The 25,155-nt window shown below is 35.8% G+C and overlaps 1 protein-coding gene across 1 annotated transcript in view; it reads right to left on the bottom strand.

Annotated features, from left to right (window-relative positions):
- Positions 1-25,155, bottom strand: part of CDKAL1 (CDK5 regulatory subunit associated protein 1 like 1) — a 409,356-nt gene that overhangs the window by 123,011 nt on the left and 261,190 nt on the right. The window contains 1 exon segment of the mRNA XM_032688042.1: positions 20,538-20,683. Coding sequence (XP_032543933.1) covers positions 20,538-20,683 — 146 coding nt within the window.

Raw genomic sequence — 25,155 nt, 5'->3', positions numbered from 1 at the left:
AAAACCCTGTCATTAAAGAGACTGAGCAATGAATATGTCTTCTCAAAAATAAAGCTGAGCAGAGATGCCATCTCAAAAAGTCAAAGACTGTGCAGCTGACCTCAGCTAGATATTAAATAGTTGAGGAGCAATAGCCCTCTCTTAGTATATTATTTCCCCCTAAGGTATGAATCTGATGGAAGTGAATAACTTATTGCAGAAACACACTGGCTAGGTGAAGCTTTAGAACATCAATAAGCTAGAACTGAAACTGAAAAGAAGGCCAAGCACGTTTTAAAGACAGGCCAAAGTCAGCAACAGGGCAGTAAAGGGGAACAAAAGAAGTTGTCAAAGAGTAGTAGTATGACAAGTTGCAAGACTTTAACAGAGAATGTAAGATTTCTGTCTGAAGTAGAACCAAGAACTGATCAAGAAAAAAAAATTAAGAACTAAAATTGCCACTGGGCCAGATGTTTTATTCCAAGGTTTTGTTTCAAGATCATTTATATTAATAGCTTCTGCAGCACAGAGAGAAAGGAGAATGGCTGCTGCAAGACAGACATTAAAGCAAAGCAGATTTTGAGGAAAATATGCTCAGCTCGAAAGAGTTACCCCCAAACAGCTGATAGATTTAAAAAAAGACACAGTTCTTTCACATCACAAGCTATACAAACAATTTGAATGGACTTTTTTTTTGGTCTTATTCTTTGTGAGAAATCATTACATGAAAAGTTTTCTAGTTGCAAACATTCACAGGACTGATACTGTGAAGGTAACACCAATTAACAACATATGCATGATGTGCACTAAATTTAACATAATCTCCACTCCATTTTCAAACTACCTAAAGAAATACAACTTGTACCCCACTAGTTGATCATCCAAAACACAGTACCTTATATGCTACATCCTTATTGAGAAAGTACTTTAAAAAGATGTTGTTATAGTTAAATTTCAGAGTCACAGCTTTAAGAGAGAGCCACAAGCAGGTTGTTCGGGGCAAGGTTTTAGCAGCCATAAGCAGTTTTCCTGAATGTTAGCCAGAGACATTTAAATCACAGTTCATGTACTCTAAACAGTGCTGCAGTTCTACACCAGTCAGTTTTTGCTGTACATCCCTATACATTCCTAAATGTGAATTTTTCAGAGCTTATACCTCATGAAATGCAAATGGTCCAATTTTCAGGGATGCTTTCCACTTACAAATGTAGGACATTACTATCTCTGAAACAACAGGCTTTGAATATCTGAATAGGGAAGAAAAGACTAGTAGTTAAACAAAGTTAATCTGATATTAAGAGGATGGATCTTGAAATTAAGAACAGAATGAAAAATAACAAAACAGAACAGCATTTTGGATAGCAAAGCTATGATAGCTATAATTGTACATCATAATTCAGAAATGTTCACAACTGCAGACTTAATACTTGTAAACCCAGATAGTTTTCAGGACTAACAGCTGCACAGAGGATGTAGGGGGCTGGAAAATGTTTCAAGGTAGGCTTGAAATTTATGGCTTTGTAAAGGGAAGATCTGGTAGGTCAAAACCTTTTACTATCACTGCTCTACAACATTTTTTTCCTTAAAGAGCAATATTTGTACATGACCACATGGAAAAAGGCTGCATAGGGAACTACTACTTCTGTGAGCAACAAAAAAAGCAAATTTGAATAATAAAAATAAATTTGTCAGTTCTAAGACTAAGTGTAGTATTTGGCTCAAAACTCTATGCATACACCCTCCCTACTCCATAAAGATTCAAAGCTGCTATTGTGTAACTCTGAAGTTTTTCGGTTTTACTCCATGCTACACTGACAAATATGACCATATGGTCTTAAAACTTCAGACCAATGTGTGACACAAGGACTGTGATGTGCTCAGAACACAGCCCTATACAGCTTCAGAATTAAAGTTTCAGAGGTAACATTTCAGACTTACAATCAATAATATTTCCTTATTAAGCCAAAACCCATGAGCTTAACTTCAAAGAAATCCAGTGTGCTTTACTAATGGAAGTGTGATAAGATAAAGTTAATTATATTTCTATATAATCATATTTCAATCAACATAATGCAATACAACTTAGATCACTGGGAAATAGAGAATTTACCTTGCAAGAATTAGTTTAAAGAAATTATGAAGTAAGTGTTCCAAAGGACATGTGTATAAAGAATTATTCACTTGTTCCCATAAAATATCAATTGAACAATATACAGAAAGAGCTGGGCATGACTGCTAAGTTAATGGGCATCGCCAAAGTGATAGCATACTACAAATTCTGTCTATAGACCATGGTCTCATTTCATTAATTATATATTCTGATAGCAATCTGAATTTAAAGAAAGCACAACAGAAACAATATCAATCTTTATGAGCAAGCACAGTACACTTGGCCAACTGGAAGGTGGTAGAATGACTGTGAGAAGTATTTGATCTTAGGTTCATCCAAGTAGCAAGGGAATTCAGAGTATAAGAGATCCCACAGGATCAATGCATAACAATAAAATACTAATTTATGTATCAGCTAGTAAAACATAATTTAGAGAAAAATACTGTGGCTTCTCTTCCAAGTGGAGGAATGCGCTTAGTTTTCTATGCAGTTGAGGACATTGGGCAGAAAGAACAAAATCACCAGGAAAACAGCTCTAAAATCTCCTAGTTCACCTCTCAGAAAGATGGACTCAACTAGCCAGGTTCTCACACACGCTATGTTCTTAACCCTTTGGAAGCAGCTTCCTTTGTCTAGAATTGCCAGTAACTTAAGAACATTCCTTCGTAAAAGACAAAATCCATTTAGTATATTGGGCTAAATAGAAGTAAATGCATTCCTTGAAAAGTTTTGAAGAAGAATGTTCAGATTTATACATGCACACCATTCTACACATACAGGACATTACAAGCAAAATCAAGAAAAGATGACATTTTAAATGCAGACTAGTTTGTCAACAACAAAGTTAAAACCATACAAAATCAATAGACACTGTTGTCTCGGGTATGCTCTTACCCATTTCTCTCTGTTCAGTTCAATGAACTACTTCACTTTCTGTGTGTCACTGGTTGCAGATGCCTTAAAGATTACAATTAGCATAGTTTACCATGTTGTTATCAAGACAACAGTATATTTTGTCACAGTCGAAAACTTCAAACAAAATAAAGGTCGGTTAAACATATGTAAGCTCAGGTGCCTTTTTTGAAAGGACTCTGACCTTCACATGCTGCACACAGTCACAACTCCTAAAGTCATTCAAGCAGTAACTTTAATGCCTAAAGGTAGGCTCACTATGTGGGAAATTAAAAAAAATAAATTCAGACAAATTTATAAGAGGAATGATGCTCATCAATATGAGGACAGGTATCAGCAAATAATAACAACAGCAAAACTATTCAAGAAGTCGAAATAAATTTTACAAGTTTGGAAAAGATAAGATAAATGAAACCACCCCAACTATTTAAATGGAAGCCTGAAAGGTGGTCACCTGAAACATTTTGAGCTTCTATGTGTCAGATGTCCTCCATTAAGGTGGAAAGGAGGCACAGTATAAATGTGCTACCACATTTTAAAGTAAAATAGCCAGAAAATGAAACTTTCAAAGTTAAAAAACTCATACTGCGGAGAAATAATTACGGAAATTTGATGTTGTGAGCAGTTACCTCATTTGACCTATCAGTGACTGAAAGTTAAAAAGAGAAGTACTAGCACAAAATCATTAATATGCTGTTTCACTGAAGAACCATCAAAGACAAAATTAAAAATATGTTTGATGAAGAATTCAAAGATATGACAGCACTCCAATTATGGCAACCATTCTTTGGCATCACTGAACCATTAACATTGGAATAGGTAATGTATGAAAATTGTATTTAGGGAATAAGCTTTCAGGTAAATTTAATAGCAGTGTAAGATGAATAAAGATGTAGCTGAGAAGAATTACTTCTTTCTCATATATGAATATATATAATTAGATAAGAAATCGGTACCAATTGGGTTTAGCAACTTGATTCAAAGCACAGGAGTAATATCTAATGATTAAGGGAAACAGATTTTCTTGTATCTAGACAGGGTAAGACAGAAAGATCTGGCACATGAAGTCTCAGAACCCAAAGAGAGTCTCTGAGGCTCCCACAATTAGAAAATTAGGCAGGATGATTACCATGGAAAAGGAAATAAGAATCAGCATGAAGCAAGGCAACTGCTTAAGAACTAGCATCAGTCATATAGAGGAAAATGGTGAACTTCAGAAAAACCCCAAAGAGGTGATAAAAACCAAGAAAGCAATATTTACATGAGAGGAACAAAACTGAAAACCTTTAAAAACATCATTATAAAAGGACATCAGCAGTGTCCTCAGACAAGAATACTAAATCTTAATATTAAATACTTCTGATAAACGAAAAAAAACCCACTTTTGTTACTAAAGAGACAATTACAGAAATAAAGAGAGAGTATCTTGATAGCGAGACTGACAGATGAAACAAGTACTATTTTTCAGGTTCCCAGTATTCTAATCAGAGAATCATATTACAATTTGCAGGGGAAATAACCTCTCCGAAACAGATGCTAACAAACTTCTTACTTACTACTACTGGAGCAGGCTTCAGCTGCAGAATTAAATCAAATCAATACTGAGAGACCCAAAAAATGTTTCAAATTAATGGAAAGAGGTGGTTACAAATACTCAATTTTGCATGATGAACACAAGTTTGAATTTAATAGTTACCACGAACTCTCCCTGTTAAAGTCTACTTAAACATAATGAATAATTACATAAGATGTGCACACTATGATACAGAGGGAGTAGAATACAAAAATGGAATCTAATCAATTCAGTGGACACAGCAGTGTTTGCATTCAGACCATATCACTGAAATCAATTTTATCAAATCACATAATGTTCCCCGATAGCCTTTGGGCATCAGTTAAAGAACCTGAAAAGCCTGCCAAATGCCCACCAGGCACAGCAGTACCCTTTTGGCTCTGCAATAACAACACGAGACATGAAGAATTCTTAGGCAGAAAGATGGATTCACAACATTGGTGCAAACACTGTAAATTCCCTGAATTTCCCTGAAAGCTGAAATCAAGTGTCTGGGTATAACTTGGTGGGCCTAACACAGACACTGGCTTTTCTACTTTGAGAAAAACAGAAGATACAGTATAAAAGGAGGTTTGAAGGAATTGGCAAATTGGGATCACCGCAGATGAAACAAGCTGTATGTCAGACAATTTAAGCTCACTTAGTAGGGACAGAATATTGAGCAACTAATACAAAACTGCATTCCGAAAATACTTATTCCATGTGGGTGGGAGGTTCAGATATATTTGAGTAGGTGAAAAAAACCTGAATAAATTTAGAAATTATTTATTGATTTAACCTTTGAGTCCATTAATGAAAACTATTTCATCCTCTGTGATCTACTGTAAGTCTTTAAAATTCAAAACACCTCCCCCTTCCCTCAGTTTCAGTGCCAGTACTGAAATTCCAGGAATTTCAGTAGATTTGGTTTACAGTTGGGTAGAAGATAGAGTAGTTAGGCCTCTCATTAACGATTTTTATAGAATTTTACCTTAGCAGAAAAGAACAACATTTGAAAATATTTATTTTATTTTACAGTTCTCACTTTCTAGGACACTTGTGTTCTCTTTTAGATGATACCTCAATTTTCAGCATAAAAATAGGTTTAAATGTTAGTATTTCTCCCTTTAGGGAAAAACTGAATATTGAAAACATTAAAAAAATTAAAATCTCTTTGGCATTTGGATTGCTGTTAACAAAAATTAACAAAGCAGAAATGTTCTAGGGAGAATGCAAAGAGCAGTTATCCACCTATATACCACTTCAGAGAAGATGAGTTATCCACATGTAATCCCACAGTGGTATATGCAAGCACTGTGAACTATGATGTGTTCTATGTCAGCAGTATCCAAAGAAACTTCAGGCCCATATGTTTCAGTCAGTAGTTCATGAAGAGAACTTTGCTCAGCTCCCTTCAAAGACAGAATACATAGATAAGACTGAATGCTAAGATGTACATAGTGCATCTCAAGGTAAAATCTGTTATGGATAAGTAAATAATCTCTCTTCTTCAAATGGACTCTGGCAGTCACTGTAGATAATCCAAGAGTATGGAAAATATGAAGAAAGGTACATTGTATTTCTAAAGACTGACTGAGAGCTATCTCTTATGCAGCTTTCTCCTAGGCAGCCTCCTCAGTAGAGCATCACTTAGCAAAGACATAAACGGTTTCAAATGTCCACTTTGCATATAAAAATACAAAAGTGTGATGCAGAGTATAGTTGCATAAGATCTAACTGAAGGAGCTGTTAAAGAAACAACAGGTGAACCCTATTCATGATTTTGTAACATTCCCCTCATGTCCTGTGAGACTCTCAGGAATCTGCTAAGCTGTATGAACTCTTCATCAATGGATACAAACAGTTCAGAGATTGCTCCTTGGGGTTGTCCCCTAAAACACAGAAGGTAAAATGCAGGTACGGTACAAAATAAGCATCCATAAAGGAAAGCAGGAGGTTTAAGGAGAAAAGCAAGGCACGTTGACTTTCCTAAAATAACTTAAAGTTGGATGTCACCTTGGAAAAGCACTTCTGAGATTCTACATGGACTACCTTGCCTTTATGGAAAAAAGGAACAAAAAGAGAATCAACAATTAGAGTGCAAATCTCTTTTTTCCTTCCAGCTAAAGAACATACTACCTTCACAGACAAGAATGACAGTGAACTCCCAAAAGGTACTCCCAAAAGGCCTAAAATCCATTGAACTTGTGCAAAGGTGGATAGAAAGATGCAAAATTTTAAAATCCTATGGTCCAGAATCCCAGTTAATAATTCCAGAATAAACTTGTTTTGGTGAAAAAGGTAATTTTGCATTACCTATGTCAGCCTCCAGTGTGCAGCAGTGGGATCTCAATACAGCCATGGGCTGTGAGCATTTATCAAACTTGCAAAGACAGCACTTCCAACTGTGAAAACATCTCTTTTGGCCTGCTTTGGGTCTCAGGAACTAGGAAGAAAGTTGTGTATGAAGAACACACACTCCTCTACCTTGGAGCTGTGCCTCACCAAGCCCTCAAGTCTGGCTTTCTGTGGAGACAATGCAGATGCTACTGGAGTAATAGAGAACTTGCACTGTGAGTGACTTCCTTGACAAAACAACACACTAAGTTTAGGAAGTAAATACTTCGAAGATGCTATTGCAAGTTTCTGTCTTAGGGCTCAATTATCAGAACGATAAGATATTTAGATGCAATGTGTTCTTTCTCTCAGAAAGTAAAGGTAGTTTATTTACTTATGAAGGAAATATACAACAGAAAATTAAAAAAGGCACATACAGGCAAATAGGAAAAGTCAAATCTATACCAGGTCAGAAATTATATTCTTGTTTCAAGGGAATAAAAAGGTAGAATGTCAGAGGAAAAACCTCAGGATAGAAGTTTAAAATGAAAGGATAAACTATTACAAAGAATTCATTAGGAGTATTAGAAGAGGATTTAAATTGAATGTGAAACAAGTTTTTGTGACAGGGTTAACAAGTGAAAGCAGGATGCTCAAACTTAACCAGATGTCTAATGAAAGAAAAATTAAATTCTGTGCAAACTTTATGCGTGAGATGGGAGCATATACCCTACAGATGCTACATTACAAAAAAAGAATTAAAAGTCCCCAGATCATTGTCACTGTATACACATAATCACAGTTGGAATGCACATTTAGTTCAATCAACAAAACAATTTTTGTTCTTAAGAATTATCTGAACATTTGCCTTACAAAAAAAAATATGTTTATTTGCATTATTCATGAAAACACAAAAATATTATCTCATTTAATGTGATAATTACTGTACTTCACTTTAATACTGTCAAGTAAAAGCTGTACTTTGTGAAAACATACGTTAAAAGACAGCCTTCAGCTTCTGCTATTCTTGTAATGATGAAAGCCCTCAAAATACCTCAAATAATTTTGCATTCCGTAGAAAGTATTACTAAATGATCTAAGGTAACCAACAAAAGCATATTGACTTATTGCCATCAACTCCATAGGATATTTAAGACATAAATCAGAAATGTAAATCTTAACACAATCATGTCTGATTTTATGTCAAATTTTAATGTTTTTGAAGACAACTCAGACACTTTCTTTGTACATCACTCTGAAATTCTGTGGCACAGCACTAAATGTTCTGCTCACTAAGTTATGATAAATGGCAACGAGGACTTTTTTTCTGCAGAAAGGTGTACTGGGCTTGTGTGGCAAGGCTCTGGTAGTGGGGGAGGCTGCGGCGGTGGCTTCTGTGAGAGGATACCAGAAGCTTCCCCCTTGTCCGACGGAGACTATGCCAGCTGGCTCCAAGACAGACCCACCACTGCCAAGGTTGAGCCCATCAGGGACAGTGGTAGCACCTCTGGGATAACAGATTTAAGAAGGTGGAAAAAATCCCTGCACAACAACTTCAGCCAGAGAGAGGAGTGAGAATATGCAAGAGTAACAACTCTGCAGACCCCAAGCGGGTGAGGAAGGAGGGGGAGGAGGTGCTTCAGGTGCCACAGAGATTCCCCTGTGGTGAAGACCATGGTGAGGCAGCTGTGTCCCTGCAGCCCAGGAAGTCCACAGTGGAGTAGAGATACACCTGCAGCCCGTGGGGGACCCCACACTGGAGCAGGCAGATGCCCAAAGGAGGCTGTGACTGCGTGGGAAGCCTGTGCTGGAGCAAGCTCCTGGCAGAACCTGTGGCCCCTAGAAACAGAGAAGCCCATGGTGGAGCAGGTTTTCTGTTAGGACCTGTGACCTGGTGGAGAACCCACGGTGGAGCATTTCATGAAGAACTGGAATCTGTGAGAAGGACTCAGGTTGGAGATGTTTGTGGAGAACTGTCTCCTGTAGGAGGGACCTCATGCTGGAGCAGAGGAAGAGTGTGAGGAGTCCTCCTCCTGAGGAGGAAGGAGTGGCAGAGACGTGTGATGAATAGAATGTAACTCCTGTCCCCCATCCCCCTGTACCGCTGCAAGGGAGGAGGTATGCTATACCATAAATATAGAGTGATCTGGAAAGGTAAATGTACAAAAAAAATCAGTTACTAATGGTAAAATTACATTATTCATTACAACTTTTATTTACTGTGTCCACTGGATTTCAAATTAAGCCATGCACATAAACTTCTCTTCATTATATGTAAAATTTTCCATATATCTGTATTTCTGACTTTTATTGAGAATCCATAGTTTGGGAACTGTTTCAATTTGTATGATTGTTTTTATACACACAGCTCAAAATTTTTAGTGTCTTATTATAGATATATAGCCACCCTGCTTCAAGTTAAAAACCTGAATCTAATATACAGAAAAGTTGATAGAACACTGGTAGGTAGCTAGTAGGTATGACCTGCTACCATTTTTAGAGCAGATGAGCTGAATCAGATATTAAGAGAATAGTGGAAGAATTCTTTTCTGTTTCTAAACCAGCTTGTGTTCAGATTTAGAACTGCTGTATTTATTAGGACAGACAAAAATGGAAAATTAAAGTTTAACCTACATTCTGTTTAGATGGTATGTGATGAGAGGGGTTAATACAAACTCACCTATAAGAGACCTGAAAGTAGTTCAATTTAGCAAAATACTTCAAAGTAGTAAACATTCAAAAAATGCAAACAAAACATCATAATAGTTGTGTTCAGGAATTTAAAAAGTTTTGATGATCATTTCCTACTGTAAGGAGTTAAGGAAACAATCCAAATGACTGGCAGTAACACAGTTTCTCATTTACTTTCATCTTAAATTTGAGCTAAAAATGATCCTCGGGGAAAGTACAATTACTCCCTGCTAATTTCTAATTAACGTTAACTGTCCAGGGATTGCAGGCTTCCATGGACGGGAGAATACAAGGTTAAAATTAACTTCTGCTGTGTAAGACACAAACCTTGACTCTCAACACGTACGTACCTGCAGGTCCTAACATAAAACCTAAGGGAACATGATATCCTCATGCATGGGTACACAATAAAATGCTTCAAGAAAGCAGATAAAGAAATAAAATTAAACCCCAAATATTTTAAACTTGGTTTTCTTCTTCTATGGTATGTGTGAATAACATTGATTAGGAAGTGGAACGACTCACAAAGATATCTGCCTTCAATTACACAGGGTTGTCAATGCTGAAACAGTGCTCTGCAAATTTGCGCTAGAAACTATCTCCTCTTGTTTCAAAGATACAGAAAACAATTTTATGGAATATCAATTTGAGCGATTTAAATACAGTTTAAACATTTCAACCCAGTTTTTAAAGTTTTGTTACAACAGCTTCTGCATTGAGGATCAGATTTCCAAAACACGTTCCCCTTCTTCTAGTCTTAGATGAACGTGAGGCACGGTTAATATTACTGCTGCGTTTAAATTCATAATTTGCAATCACAGTCAAATGTTTACATGTTTAACTAAAATTAAGTGAATCCATAGCAGTGCATGCACTCAAGTATAATGCTGATAAAAGTCACAAAATCATGCTCAAAATTTTAGTCTACAAGGTTTCATTTACAAATTATTCTAAACATATTTCTGCTGATAGCAATATTGGTTAAACAAAACTTCTCTCTCACAATATTTAAATTACAATGCACTGCATCCACAGTGTTCATTTTATACACCAACACACACAGAATTAAGGTATATTATTGTACCTACTAAATGGAGCCATAAATACACCCCACAAAAAAACCCCAACAACAACAACAACAACAAAAAACAGCACCAAAACCAATAACCCTTGCACTTTCCATTTTGGTGTATTTAAATTCCAGTTTTCTTTTGCCTGTGTCCTCTCAGCTATTCTCATGCCTATTCTAATTATCACAGAAGATCATAACAAACTTTGGTGACAATAAGGTTCAGACTCCAATTCATACACAGGTCCCAGTAGGTGATAAAATGCTGTGGCAGAACTCCCTAAGCCATCATTCTTCGTTGACTGTAAATACATTATACTACATGGTGGTTACAGCCTATTACTACGAGAACTAGTAGGTAAGGAAATGTGAAGGAACAAAGATTAAAAGGAGATTTAACAGAAACTCTATTTGCTTGCTCTCTTTTTGGAGAAAACAAACTTTTTAAAGTGTCGTACCATTAAAAAGGAGGAATCTCTACTGCTATGGTTTTTCCCAGCTGTTAGGATTTTACAATCAGTGTCAACAGTCATACAAGTACAAACCAGAACTAAGACAACTAAGCAAAGGACAGGGTTTATTTCCCTCCATTCCAAAGTATGTGGGTACACAGTAAGTAACAGAGTGAAATGAAAGAGAAGTCTCATTCTTCAAGTGTTCAGGTTTATAACCTGGGTTTCTTGGTAGATGGTCTAACGCAGGTGGGAGAGGCCCAAGAATATGTTACATGGAAAAATAGCTTGTTGGTCACAGTTCACAGTCCAGCTGGCTTCCTTAGCAATTTTTAGGATTGAGTGTGTGAGTCAGGTACTCCCAAAAACTTAAACCAACAGTGTGGGAGCGATCATCCCAGTACAGCAGAGAAATTATACCAGACTATTGTTCAAACCTGAACCTACAATCCTCCCTCCCTGACCCTGCAGAGTCTTGGATACAGCCAGACCGTGACAGACAGTAGATCTCCTCTCACCAAGCAGTAGGGCTACAAAATAACTGTGGCCAGTTACTGGGGGACACAGACACACACACACAGATTCAAGCAGTAGAGCTACAAACAATCACATGAGCCATTTTTCAAATGTATTTACCACTTCTGTAAGAAAGTTGAAGGCTTATGTTGGAATTCGACTCAACAACCTCCAATAGAGACAAATAGTTCAGAGAGACCATTATTTTTCTTTAATACAAAGCTTTTTGTAGGAGACTGATTCAAATCTGTTGGGGTTTGTAATGCCCAAAAGTTATTAGCCCAAAGCTGACTGCAAGTCTGTATGGAACTGTGCTCTGATCTCAAAGTTGCCTCTCCTGCTAAGGGTCATGAATCATCCGAAAGTCAACCAGGGAAGCATCTGACACAGCAAGCCAGAAGACAGTTAATTTCTGTGGCTTTTGGGTCTTGACAGTACATATTTTTTCCAGATTTAAGATGAAATGGCATACAATCAGCCACTCTGGCTTTATATTCTTCTATGCCTAAGGTGCTTGGACACACTAACACATTTTCCAGCTTGAACTTGCATCTGAATCACAATTTTCCACTAAGTGGTTTCAGAAGAATTTATATTGCTTCTTGTGCCTTTATGTATAACCATATTTCCAATATTGTCTTCCTGCTATGAAGTAATTTGACAGCTGTACTTTGACAATTTCTCCTACTAAACAAAATGAGAATTCTATAATGATGAGAAGCAAAACAGAAAGACAAAAAAAATTACAAGTGCATGAGATAAACAATTCAGCTGTGGAAAATAAACTTTCCTCTGCTATAGCCACTACTCTTATGCACAAATCTTTTAAAATTTCATGGTTTTGATTACTTTGCCATGAAATAAATAAGAAGTTTACAACTATAAATTGCACTCTCATTAAAAAGAGGTGAATCATCAACTCATGAGTACAAATTACAGACCAGTATAAGATGCACATGAACACAAAATTGAGCTTCCTTAAAGTAATTTGTGATCTCATTGTCCCCAAATGAATGTACACACAAAAATTCTGGATAGCAGAACTACCATGCTTCTTGCATGCAATGGTGTTCTAATTACATAGCTACACTTTTAAAGTGGCTTAACAGCTTTTTCGTATTTCCGCGTACTAGTTTTCTTCATTTACTCATCTTAGGTTTAAAGAAATAACCATTAAAGGGACTGACTGGCTACAGAAGTATTGCTTTTTTAATTCTTCAATATTCTTTCCAACTTATTTTCACTGAAAGCTCGACACAAATGTAACTTCAACCAGCGCTTATCAGCTGGTCAACTACCACCTTCATCAAAAATTCTTTTGTGTTGTATTGTCCTACATGATCAGAATAACATGGCTTTCAAAATTAATTTATTACCTAGTACTATGCCTAAAATCAGAAACATGTACACAACTGAATAAACAAATACTTTTCTTAAATGTATGAAATATAAAAATTTAATACTGTCATCAGAATTTTCACATCTGAGCACTATAATATATACCCATATCTTGGATTTATATGTATACTAATATGCTATCACAATAAATACTTATGTATCAACATATGTTTGGATATGCTTAAAAACACAGGAGCAAATTAAAGCTGAGCATTACATGTCAAATCAATCTGCTATTAAGCAAATTGAGATGAATTAAAGTTATTATTGTTTTAAAACCAAATTCCACTCCCTCTTAAGTTCTAGGTTATTTGTTTCAGGACACTGAAACACAATGCAAATATTTATTCAGAAAAAAAAGTGATTTTAGTTATTTTGTTTAAAAATACTAGAGAAATATAGTATCTTAGTAAGTAAAAGCAGGCATTTAAACATTATAAATATTAAATGCTCTAAGAATACTTATTTCTACTACTGCAGGATGCTTAAAATTCCTCCCTTTTATTCCTTACTACAGATTTTATATAATTACTTCCAAAAAACCACATTCACACACCTTCAGGGTGAAGAGGAAAAAGAAAAAAAGTATCATCTTGGTACACCTAAGAAATGGAATTGGATGTACTTTACTAATTTCTATTCTATCATCTAACAATACTGCCACTAGGATTTTGCAGAAGGAAACTGCAGATAAGGTTCCCAGAACAAGGAAATCCTGACCATAACTGCGTATGGAAAGTATCACTCCAAATGACTTTATGAATTCTAAAAAGAGTAAGCCAGCTCATATGAAAAGTATAATAATAAGACTAAATTGTTTTTACATTTAATAAGGGTGTGTATCTTCTCTTTTCAGTAACCATTCAAAAAATGATTCCTCCAAATTTTGGCCAAAGCAGATTATCACAGTGTTGTGATCTTCAAGCATCCGAACTGCAAATGCCCTGTGTGCACACTAAGCCTGCACTCAACAAGCTGTGCTCATCCTGGGAACTTCGTTTACTATGGGAGTGGAACAGTAACAGGAGTACCAGGAAAAAAAACCAAACTAACCCTCTCATATCATTCTCTTATCTCCAGATAAATATGTGTATTATTTAGAAGAAAATGCTGTAAAATGTGAATACCATGCACATCCTGCTTAAACAAGTCAATTGCTCCAGAATCCAAAGATATTTCATATAAAAAATTAGGGAGCATACAGAAATTTTGAAGTCATAAGTTTCATAAACAGTATCTTCCCAAAAAATAAATAGGTGAAAGCTACATTTAGTGTCCACCAATTTTCAGAGTAGTCTCTAACTTTACAGAATCAAAGAATACGTAGAGTTGGAGGGGACTCACAAGGATCACCGAGTCCAACTTTTAGAATTACTTTAACATCACATGAACAACACTCTGACAGATGTACAAACAACAGAACAGTTAAGAGCCTACAGTCCAGAAAATTCTTAATATCCTTGATGCACTTGGCTAGAAAATGGTGAATAGTGATTTATAAAGTGGCAATATTATAAATATGAACCATGACAGCAAAATGTCTCTCCATGAACTAAATGAAGCCTGATTCAACAATGTGTAGAAAGTGAAGACAAAGATTAAGAAGATGCAGATATTTGTAAATGACTTTCCTTCCCTCCTTCCATTCCCACTCTAGGAAAGTATATGTCCTTGCTAAAAAGTAGGGGTACAGTAGCATTAGCTGAGAAAAGGGCAAGCCAAAACGGAAAGACTGCCCTCCTAAAACAACATTCAGCTTCGTAGAAGTAACGTTACAGTAAAAAAAAAAAAAGTTATCCTGAAATGCCTAATGCTTGTCTCTCCCCAGTCAGTTCCAAAGAAAAAGAAACTTTTAAAATTCAGGTGATTCCATGCTAAATATTAAAAATATTATAATGAAATTAATGGACCTGAAAATGTTCATCACCTTCAAAACCTCTCACCTACTTGTATCTCTTTCCATGACCTTGTAAGGCAAATGCAAGGCAGGAAGGCTTATAAATTTTGCAACTGCTTTAGGCAAGCCCAAATTTAAATTTCAAGACACCTAAAGACAACTAATCCTGTGGTAAAGGGAGCTTATAGTCCATCATAAACTACACCATGAAACACTAGGTTCAAGTCTAGACACAACTTAAATGTACCTTTGTGCTGTATGTGTTTGGTGAAAACCAGCCATGTTTTAACTTTTGGTGCTAATTCAATACTTTCTAAAAACACTCAATTCACGTAAAACATAAAAAGCGACACATTTGGTAAAGTGATTAGTTCAGACTCCAGGAGCAGACAAAAGACAGAGTGAAGAGAAGAGTCCAGAGACTGAAGTATGAAATTACAGATAAGTACCAAATACACTCAGCAATTTCTTAGCAGAAAACGTCATAAGGATTTTAAACAGATGACATTTGCAGTAGTTAGACTGACAGAACAGATGTACTAAAACCCATTAAAAAAGCTGAAATCTCAAAGACTTGTCACGGTTTGTTAGGGACACGATTTGCACATCTGCAAAATGAGCTCAACAATGTCTCTTCTCTGAGAAACAAAAGTGTATTTTGAGAAAGAAAATGAAACATATTTATTTACACTGTAAAAACGTGAGGGATTTGTTATAGTCTACTTCATAATTACCTGCATTTTGAAACGGAGTAGAAAAACGTATATAAATAATAAATGGTTCTTTAAAAATTATTCTACTCAATGCCTTCAAATTCTAGTTTCAGTAGCAGTCATAATAACGTGATAAAGACAATACTACTGCCACAACACTTGGGATAGCTTCAAAACTGCAGGTTGCCTGGAATAGCTGCAAATTTGATGATGATTCATTTAGCTGTTTATCTTTCCATGTGGATTTAGCAATATTCAGGAGTTTACCGTATGGACATCTCTCAGAAGAAAATTATTTTGAGTTACAAGTTACATGCAAATATTGCTGTAAAAACTGACTAACATGACTGGGAGGAGACAGCAGCAGGGTCCACTTTGCTCCCAGCCACGCTACTTCACCCTGAAGTAGTCTGACGAACACCCAAGCAGATGAAGCCTGGCTGCAACAAAAGAGACAAAGTCAGGGCAGACAAAAAGAAACACAAGACAGTCACTCCTGAATCCCCCCCAACCCTTAAAAACAGAATTAAGAATGGCCTAGGAAGCTGCTGAACCTACATTTGCTGGCCTAACTCCTTGTAAAGCAACAGGGAAGAAGGGACTCTCACTGAAGCCAGCTGTCCCAAAAGGACTATATAACACCTTCTCTCAATTTGGACAGTTTCTCTAGTTTCTTCAGACTGGGCAGTTGTCTGTAACTGCTGTAGGCAACAAGGATTTGAGTTTACACTTGAGTGATTAATTTCCTTCCAAGCCTGTGATTTATTTTCCACTGCACACGTTTACTACTTTTGGTCCTTTACTGCCTTTTTCCAACTGCCTGTAATAATGTATCTACATATTCTGAAAAATCAAGAGTTGATTACAATTAAATGGAGGCTAGGAGAGCCTTACTAGCAGGTCTTATTTTAATGGAGAAACAAGAACCAGTGAAAAAAAGAATAGAACTTTCCGCCTGGCAGAGCTGTGGCTTCCCCTCTGGCAGCCCAAGTTTGCTGGCTTTCCAATGATATTGGAAAGCTCAGATGTTTCCAGCTTGAATTATGAGACAGTCTCAAGTGAGCAGCAGCAGCCACCCACAATTAATATTACGCTTCTCTCTCAGAACACAAACAAAAGCATACTGGGAGGCAAACCCAGCTTTTCCTCAGCATTATGCTATTTTCCAAAACAGAAAGATATAATGTTTCAGTCTAGCTCTAAATTTCCTTACTTTTTCATTCATCTAGTTTTGGTTTTACAATTCTCTTATCAAGCAGCAGTAATAGGAAAGATGAATATAAACTTTGATGAACACCGTAATCACTTCACAAACTATAAAGGTAAGAGAATATAGTCTGGACACCAAAAGCAAACAAGACATTTGGAAAACACATTACCAGTCTAAGGATTTTTTAATGGGTATATATTCACATCGCTGATTATTCAAGCAATTACAGAATATGACATTCAGATCTCAGGTTTCTTTAACTAAAATATATTCCAATTGTTTGCTTTTATCAGCAAAAGTAAATTTCAGGGGATTAAGTTTCAAAACTTGGAGATAATTAAAGCTGTCTTGCTCTTCTTGCAACTACAAACATCACCTTTCAGAAATATAATCTATGCTGAATCTTGAAAGTTGAGATCACTTGAAAAACAACTCACATTTTGATATAATGACACCACAATTAAAAGACTTTCTGATATAAGACTGAATTGGTCTCTGGATTAAATTTACCTAGCAGCAATTTCTAAAGATGCTGTATTTAGTTGCAAACACATTGAAACTAATATCTCATCCAGGAATCAGTCTTGCAAATACTCCCTCCAGACTATTGTACTAGTTTCCAAAAGCCACAGAGTAGGGCACTAGTCCTTAGTCCCTAAAGACTATGTACAGCCCTTAAATTAATCAATGCATCCTCACTTTATGCTGTTGCTCTCTAGAATAGTTTACAATTATATCCGCAGTAAATACAGACACACATTATATCTGTAGGTCAGCTACTGACATATCAACTGCTCGATGGTATTTTCTTGAATACCTGAATTTAGTGAAACTGCAGTGCAAAAAAGTCCAAAATATCACAGAAGGAATCTCTGAAAAAAGTCTAAAACAAGCTTTCTGTACTTCAGTTTTTCACAGTCTAATGGATTTGCCTCTCTTGCTTTATATGCTATTAATTTTGCTAATTGAGCTTCATAATAAACCAAAAATGTTGTCACGTGGCTGGGGAGAGTGGTTCTCAAACAGAAAGTGCTGCATATCAAAAGACGGTGCTAGAATGCCAATACTAATTTTCAAGTTCATTTCTATGGTTCATGCCTGAAGAAAGTCTTCAAAGAGAGGAAAAAAGCGACATTTCTAACCTCACAGTCCCAGAGGGTTCAAGAATGCTCCATTCTTTTAAAAAGTGAGTTTCAATATAGAGAGTACTCTATCTAGAGTACTCTTGGAGAACTAACAGTGCTCAGCATGATATAAATAAATCCCCACTCTGAGAAGAAGATACGTCTGCAGTCACTCATAGCTCTACAAAGGAAGGAAAGGTATTTGCTGCTTCTTGAAGAAAAAAGCCCCACAGTGTTTTGTTGGCCCCATTGAGAAAAAAATTCAGAAACCACTTGGTGTATCTCTGAGATTCCAAAAGCAAAATTATGAAATGGGTCATTCTTTTGCTTTTTCCTTTCATTTTTATGGGTTTAGATGACTGAATGCAAGTCATTAAACACTTAACTGATAACCACATAGTTCCTTGCTGCGTGGTATCACTTCTTCAGCAGATCAGCCTATGTAATTATTGATTTAATAGAGTTTTTGGTGAATCTACTATCACAGCAGACATCACATTCCAGAAACAAAGGTGCCATTTGGAATGCACTGATAGGCCCCCATACAGCTTGTGTAGGAAGCCTCTAGACAACTTTATGGCCCCAGCAATAGAGAAAGGAGATATAGGGAGTTCTACTTTGTTTTATTTTTCCTTTTTTGATAAATGGAAGATAGAAATAATATCTTTTGGCTATTAAAGTAGTTAAAGCACATATTTAATTTTAGCTATGCTGGCTCTCGGCTCTGGAGCTCTCTGCAGCAATGTTGAATTCTGGCAAACTTTGTGCTGAGATCTTTATAGGAATATTTACATGGGAATGTAATAGCTGGCTGCTGTCCTAAGACTAAAGCCTACAAACGAGGACTTTATGCTTTTAAGTGCAAAGAAAAAAAAATTATTTTACAGATAAGCACATGTTCAAATATCCAAAATATTTTCTCTGCCTTGCATAGCTTCTTTATACTGCTGCCATATGGTACCAAGAATTTTCCATCTTAATATCTGGAGACTATTTTCGAACAGGAACTCCTAGATAATTTGGTAGTTTCTTAATAAGCAGGATAAATAAAGTTTATTATTATTTAAAATTAAGACATCAAACCAATTATTTCTTCCTTGCTAAGTTCACTACAAAAAAGCCCATGGAAAAATACGTATGACATAGATTACTATATATTCAGTGACCAGCTGTTTTAAATTTGGATATTAAGTAATTCACTCTTTTCTGTGTGCAAGAGCTGAATGATTTAATAAATTCCCATATGCCCCAACATGTGCCAGCTATACTAGGTTATCGAAAACCCAGCTGCTGTTATGATAATAGTTGCCAATGCTAAAACTATGGAAGAGAATAATGAATCAGCTTCAAGTCAACTAAGACATAAACCGACACAGTTTCACTTAAGATACATGGGAATACAATATATCTGTTAATTAAAATCTAGTGCCAAGAATCTATGGGCATTGTTCATGGTGGAAAATTAATGCAAATCAAGCTGTATGAAGACCAGCAGCTCCATTTTCATCAGCTGTCCTAGATGCACAGGAATGTCCTCTAAATTACACATATAGTTTGCAAACAGATTCTATTGTGTCACAGTTTGCTTTTCTTTCTTACGTATCGTGTTACATTACGTATTACATGACGTGTTTTACATAGCTAGACTTCTACATTTTCCAATAATAATAAAATGGTTATGAAAATTATAATGACAAATTGATTGGTTTATGTACAAGTATTTTAACGCAATCTAAGAGTCAAAGGTACAACACCACTGTCCTTAAGTCATTGAACAACCATACAAACAAAGGAAGTAAAAAGAGATGAAGTAGCAGAACAAGGTGATCTCCACACACATAATTTTCTGACAATCAGTGCAGAAATATCCTTCAAAATATGTCACTATTAACATTTTAAAAACTAAGAAAAAATTTCCTTGGATATTAAATTATTACTTGTAGTTACAAAAGCTTTGCAGGTGGATGCAACTTTCAACTTCAGGCCAGCATAGTAAACACATCAATGATACATTTTATTTCTCGCAATTAGCTCCGTTGTTAAGAGAAATAATTTTGAAATTATCCTACAATTAATCAGTTCCATAAGCAAGACTGGAGTCTTATTATATTGAAGTAAATTTACATAAGATATAGAATATAAAATACTTATTAAAACAAACAAACCAACACAAAACCAACCCATTTACATTTCCTGGAACTGGAACATCTCCAGTGCACAAAGTATAAAATGCTCAAAAGCCACATTAAAGACAACTTCAATAACTCCAAGAGATCTATATATAGTATTTTCAATATAAAAAATTATTTAAGAATGTATTATTTGAAAAAGATTAGGAATATATTGACAAATTAAAAGCATGTCATGCAGAGATTTAAGATGCTTATAAAAGCCCAAGTAAAAGGGCAAACCACATCAAGCGGCTTACAGAAGACTCGAAGACTTTGAAAGCTTAAAGAACCCTCATTCTTTTTCATACCTTAATTACGAAGTTGCAAATAACTGTTTTCAGCCACATGTTCTTGACATTGCAACAAACCCAACACTGTTATTTTTGTCAAATATTAGTCGACTTACTTTTCTTTAAGGAAATCCACTACTTGTTTGAAGTCTGCCACGCAGTATTCTCTCTTCATGTCCATGAGCACACTGTCAGAGGCTGACTGGACTGGTATGTGCAGAAAAGCATACACCCTTGGATGATTGAGAATCTTTGCCATTTCCTAAGAGTTATTAAAAAAAAAAAAAAGAAAAAGAAGCTTTAAAGCATTAGGAAAACAATACAAAAAGCCCCTTTAAATTATATGGGAAAAGTATTAGTAGTAATGCTTCTGAAACCCAAACAATACTGAATTGCAATAGCCTGGTTTGGAACAGTAGGGACAGGTGAAAATATTTTAAAGCAATTTTGTTTGAAAAGAAAATAAGAAGAAAGAGATGAGATTGAATTTCCTCTGAGACAGGGATCACATTCCCTATGTAGCACTGATTACGCAATTAAAAGAAAATTTAAGATGCAAACTATTGTGAAAATTAGTGCTTTCAGGCAGCGGCTGTTTTCAGCCTCAGAAGATGGCAAGGGTTAGTTGCTTCCTTACCAGAGTGAAATAACTTCTTAGATACCAATATGAGAATGTCTCTAATTGGAGTATCCTTAAAGGATACTTGGCCATTTGGTAATTAAGGTACACCTCGTCATTTGCAAAGCTGCTCCAGTACTGGTCTGAAATGTTACCTCTGTTATTTCAGAGAAGACTCCAATAATTAAAAGTGCTTGGCTATAAAATGAATAGGATTAATCAGGGGCAGTTTAAAAGCAGAGTGACAGCTTGAAAACAGACACAGGATGCTACACATTTTGTACAAATGCAAAAGGTCCGGAAAGAAAAAAAAAAGTAAAGGTAATAGCAAGTGCAAACAAACCTCCAAATCAAAGCAAAACCAAACTCCCAACTGAGGCTTAGCAGGGTGAAGGAACGTGAGATGGTGAACAGAACATGGCAGTTGCATTTCTTTAACTATTATTATTATTTACAGAATTAAAGACATACAGTCAACCAAGAAAGTTCAAATATTTTTAAAAGTTGATACAAACCAGGATCTAGACTGTGTGCAATATGGTACCATATAGCCTTTAATCTTTATCCTGTAAGAAATAAGTGAACTTGGATAAAGAACCACAATACATGCACAACCAGGTTTTCACTTCAGGTTTTCCCTTTCTCCCTGTGCTGTGACCACATAGGAAAAGGCCTGGGACTGGGCACTGCGCTGCCTGCTCTTCTGCCATGTGCATTCTGCACACTCCAGTCAGGCTCACTCAGACCATTTCTCCTTTTTTCTTTGATAGCATATATTCTGTCTGATAACACATACTGCTGCCAGATTTAGTTATTAGATGTAACTATTTGCAAGTTCTTTCCAATCATTAATCAGCAATATTAGTTGTGCATCTAGATTTTCTCTCTCTATTTCTACAAGGTTGGTCTAGATTGTTCAAAGAGAAGGCAGACATCCTCATGTCTGTTAATGTTCAGGAATACACCTTTTAAAAGCACTGATTTTTTAGACCAAGACTTAAAAACGCTCTCTCAACACTCACCTTTCATCTGACAAACACGTGTACAAAACCCGAACTCTATCAAATCACTTCTGAAAGCAGTTTTGAAAGTTTCTGTCTAAGATCCTATTACATAAATGTCTAAGAGAAGTGGTTACATTGTTCAGCTATTCTATCTCAGGCATGTAAGCTCGACATTACAGTAACAGCTATACTGATAATGGATGGCACAAAATTTGATTCACAGAAAGGCTAAGTGCAGTGAACCTGGCTCTCACTGGAAGCTGGAGGCAGCTGGTTTCATGAAAAAAAGAGTAAAGAAAAGGCTACCATGCATCCAGACAAATTTTATATGTCCACTTCATATGGAACAACTTGCCTATGCCCTTAATAATTTCAGATGTTCAGCTAGAATGTATTTTCAAAAATGAATGGCTTAGAACAAGTTCTGTAAAATAAAGCAACAAAATTCAGAAAACTTCTATATTTTTTTAAGCTTTAGAAATCTTGTAAATGTAATTGGTATGAAGCATCTGATTTGTATGAAGTTATCTGATTTTTTTGCTTATCAGTAACAAAATATATTTCTAAAATACGAGAAATAGCAAAAGGGATGAAACCTGAGCTATGGACCACAAGCCTACTATTATGCTTATCTCTTAGTTCCAAGTACTTAATTTAATCCTCAAAAACACAGCTATAAGAAACTAATAAAAGTCAAGTTTCATAACATGTTTCTGAATCTGCCAAGTTCTTAAAAATAACTCACCCTACAACACAGAAAAAGAACTTAATTCTTTGCAACTCCTCTCAAATTTTGCATCTTCTGATTAACAGCCTCTTCAATACGTGATTATTTTGTAAATTCTTTTTGAAAGTAATAAATGATTTATTAGAATTTCTAGATCCAAAAGTGTTATTTTATTCCAGCTTTTGTAAGGCCAAAAATCATTTGATAGAAAAAAAAGTACCAATTCACTGTGTCTGTTTGGGATAGAAATATCACATTTTTAAAAAACCGACATTGTTTTACCACAAAGTTTTGATTTTTAAAGTCACAAGTGTGGAAATTCTCTAGTTACGTGAAAAGGTTGGCTTAATTTCTCTTCTTCGCCCTAAAAATGAAAATTTTGCATGCGAAATATGAAGAGTGAAATCAAATTCTAAAATCTCAAAAGTGTTTTTCCTATCCAGAGGATTAAAAAAATGCCCCACCAAATCCCAAACCCCATAGTTGCTTATCTTACAGTGACATGCAGATCCTGCTGGTCTCACATTTGATCTCCTTCAGAGGGATGTGGCTAAGAGGGAGTTTAAAACTATACTTCCTCTACAAGGAACTAAACCGATAGTGTTCAGCAGTCATAGCTAAACAAGACTAATCAGAACTGCTTCTTCTAGTTATCCCCATGTGAAAAAAAACAAAACCCACATCTCCTGCAATCACTGCTCTCGATAACTTTCAAGACTAAGAACACAAACTGTTGTCATTTTAAAGTAATTTCCCTTGGTTCTGTACTAATGGGACACAAAATGCCTGGCATTAATTAACTGAACTTTCCAACTGTCACTACAGGTCCCTGATGCAGTGACAGCCACCAAATGTAAGCTCAGAAACATTACTGAGTATTCCACTGCATCATTTTGGTGTAAAAAGATGCACATCAGTCCCCCAATATCAAAAACTTGCATACCTTCAGAAAGTAAATTTCTTGTCTTATGTATCAGAAATGCACCTACAACACACACGTTAGTATCTGGGAACCCTAATACAATCTAGTTGCTTGTACTTCCAACTAAGAATATTCTGTGAACTGTGAAAGAGATGTAGCAGGTGGTGTTGCAGGGATATCTCATCCCACCCCCAGCACTGAAAGATTTCAGGTATGTTTTAGACACTCAGATCTCCTTCTAGTGATGAGGAGGTTGCAAACCACTGTGAACTCCGTTCTTTTCTATTTTCTGTATCTAAAGCTAAAATATGCTGCATGTGCTTTGAATCAAAGGTCCTACTGATTAACTGATGTCCCAGCAGGTACTTGAGGACCTGTAACAATTAACTTTGTGAATTTAGTAGAACACAAATTATTAACACAAACCAAACACAAGACAGAAATACCTCACGACCCACTGTTTCATTGTCATTCACTTTTAAGTACCACTGGTGCTCTTAATTTACCTTTTAAATCAGAACTCAGAGTGAGGCACTCAGAAGGAAAAAGAATAATGAACTAAACAAAAGCTTTGCATGATTACATCAGAAATCCAGATAAATCAATCTTTCAAACTTTGCAGTGTTCAGATATAAATATCACATTTTAACCTGAAGCTTTAAGGCAAGTTTGTTCCAGTCTTACCTTTATCCTCCCTACACCTAAAACAACACTGAAGTTCTTTACCATATAGGTTTGATTAAATACGCTACTATGGACTGAACAGTCATACTTAGTTAATGCAGTCCATACCACAGATTGCACATAGAATACTACATTTCATCACTTAATAAAACTATTAGTTAATATCATAAGAGTATTTGAAGGACATCAGGGGCTAATGCATAACTGTACTTCACAGCATCTCAACATTCTAAGCTTAACATCTGTTTCCTGGTTTTTTAAAAAAATATATATATTCTTTTTTTACAAAGTGCTTTGCATTACTAGATATAATGACATATTTCACTTAGAAGAAAAAATGCAATATAGAATTTTATTTCCATCTGGAAACAATAAATGAAAAACTTTCTGAAATTATATGACGTGAAAGAAATTTCGTCTTTCATCATGACTGAAAAGCTTATTGCCTTTCTCCCTCTTCACCCAGAATCTGATAATATGTCTGTGGACAAAGGGACGCAGCACACAAAAATGACATTTCGTGTAGGAATGAAAAGGTCAAAGAGTAGCACAATTTGTTTAAACCAGACTCTACAAACACAGGAATAATCTACATTTGGAATCTAACAATGTATGTGAAACATCCTTTAGGATACTGATCACATAGGAATTATTTTTTTTCCAGTTTTTAGCAGCTGGAGTATATCAGAACACAAGCCACATTACCAGAATGATTTCTATCTAGTCAGTATATTTATCTAGCAATTACAGTACACAAATTTAACCACCTAACCAGAAA

This window comes from Chiroxiphia lanceolata, chromosome 1 (assembly GCF_009829145.1).
Source record: "Chiroxiphia lanceolata isolate bChiLan1 chromosome 1, bChiLan1.pri, whole genome shotgun sequence".
Lineage (NCBI taxonomy): Eukaryota > Metazoa > Chordata > Aves > Passeriformes > Pipridae > Chiroxiphia > Chiroxiphia lanceolata.
This window is presented reverse-complemented; position numbering and strand designations above follow the sequence as displayed.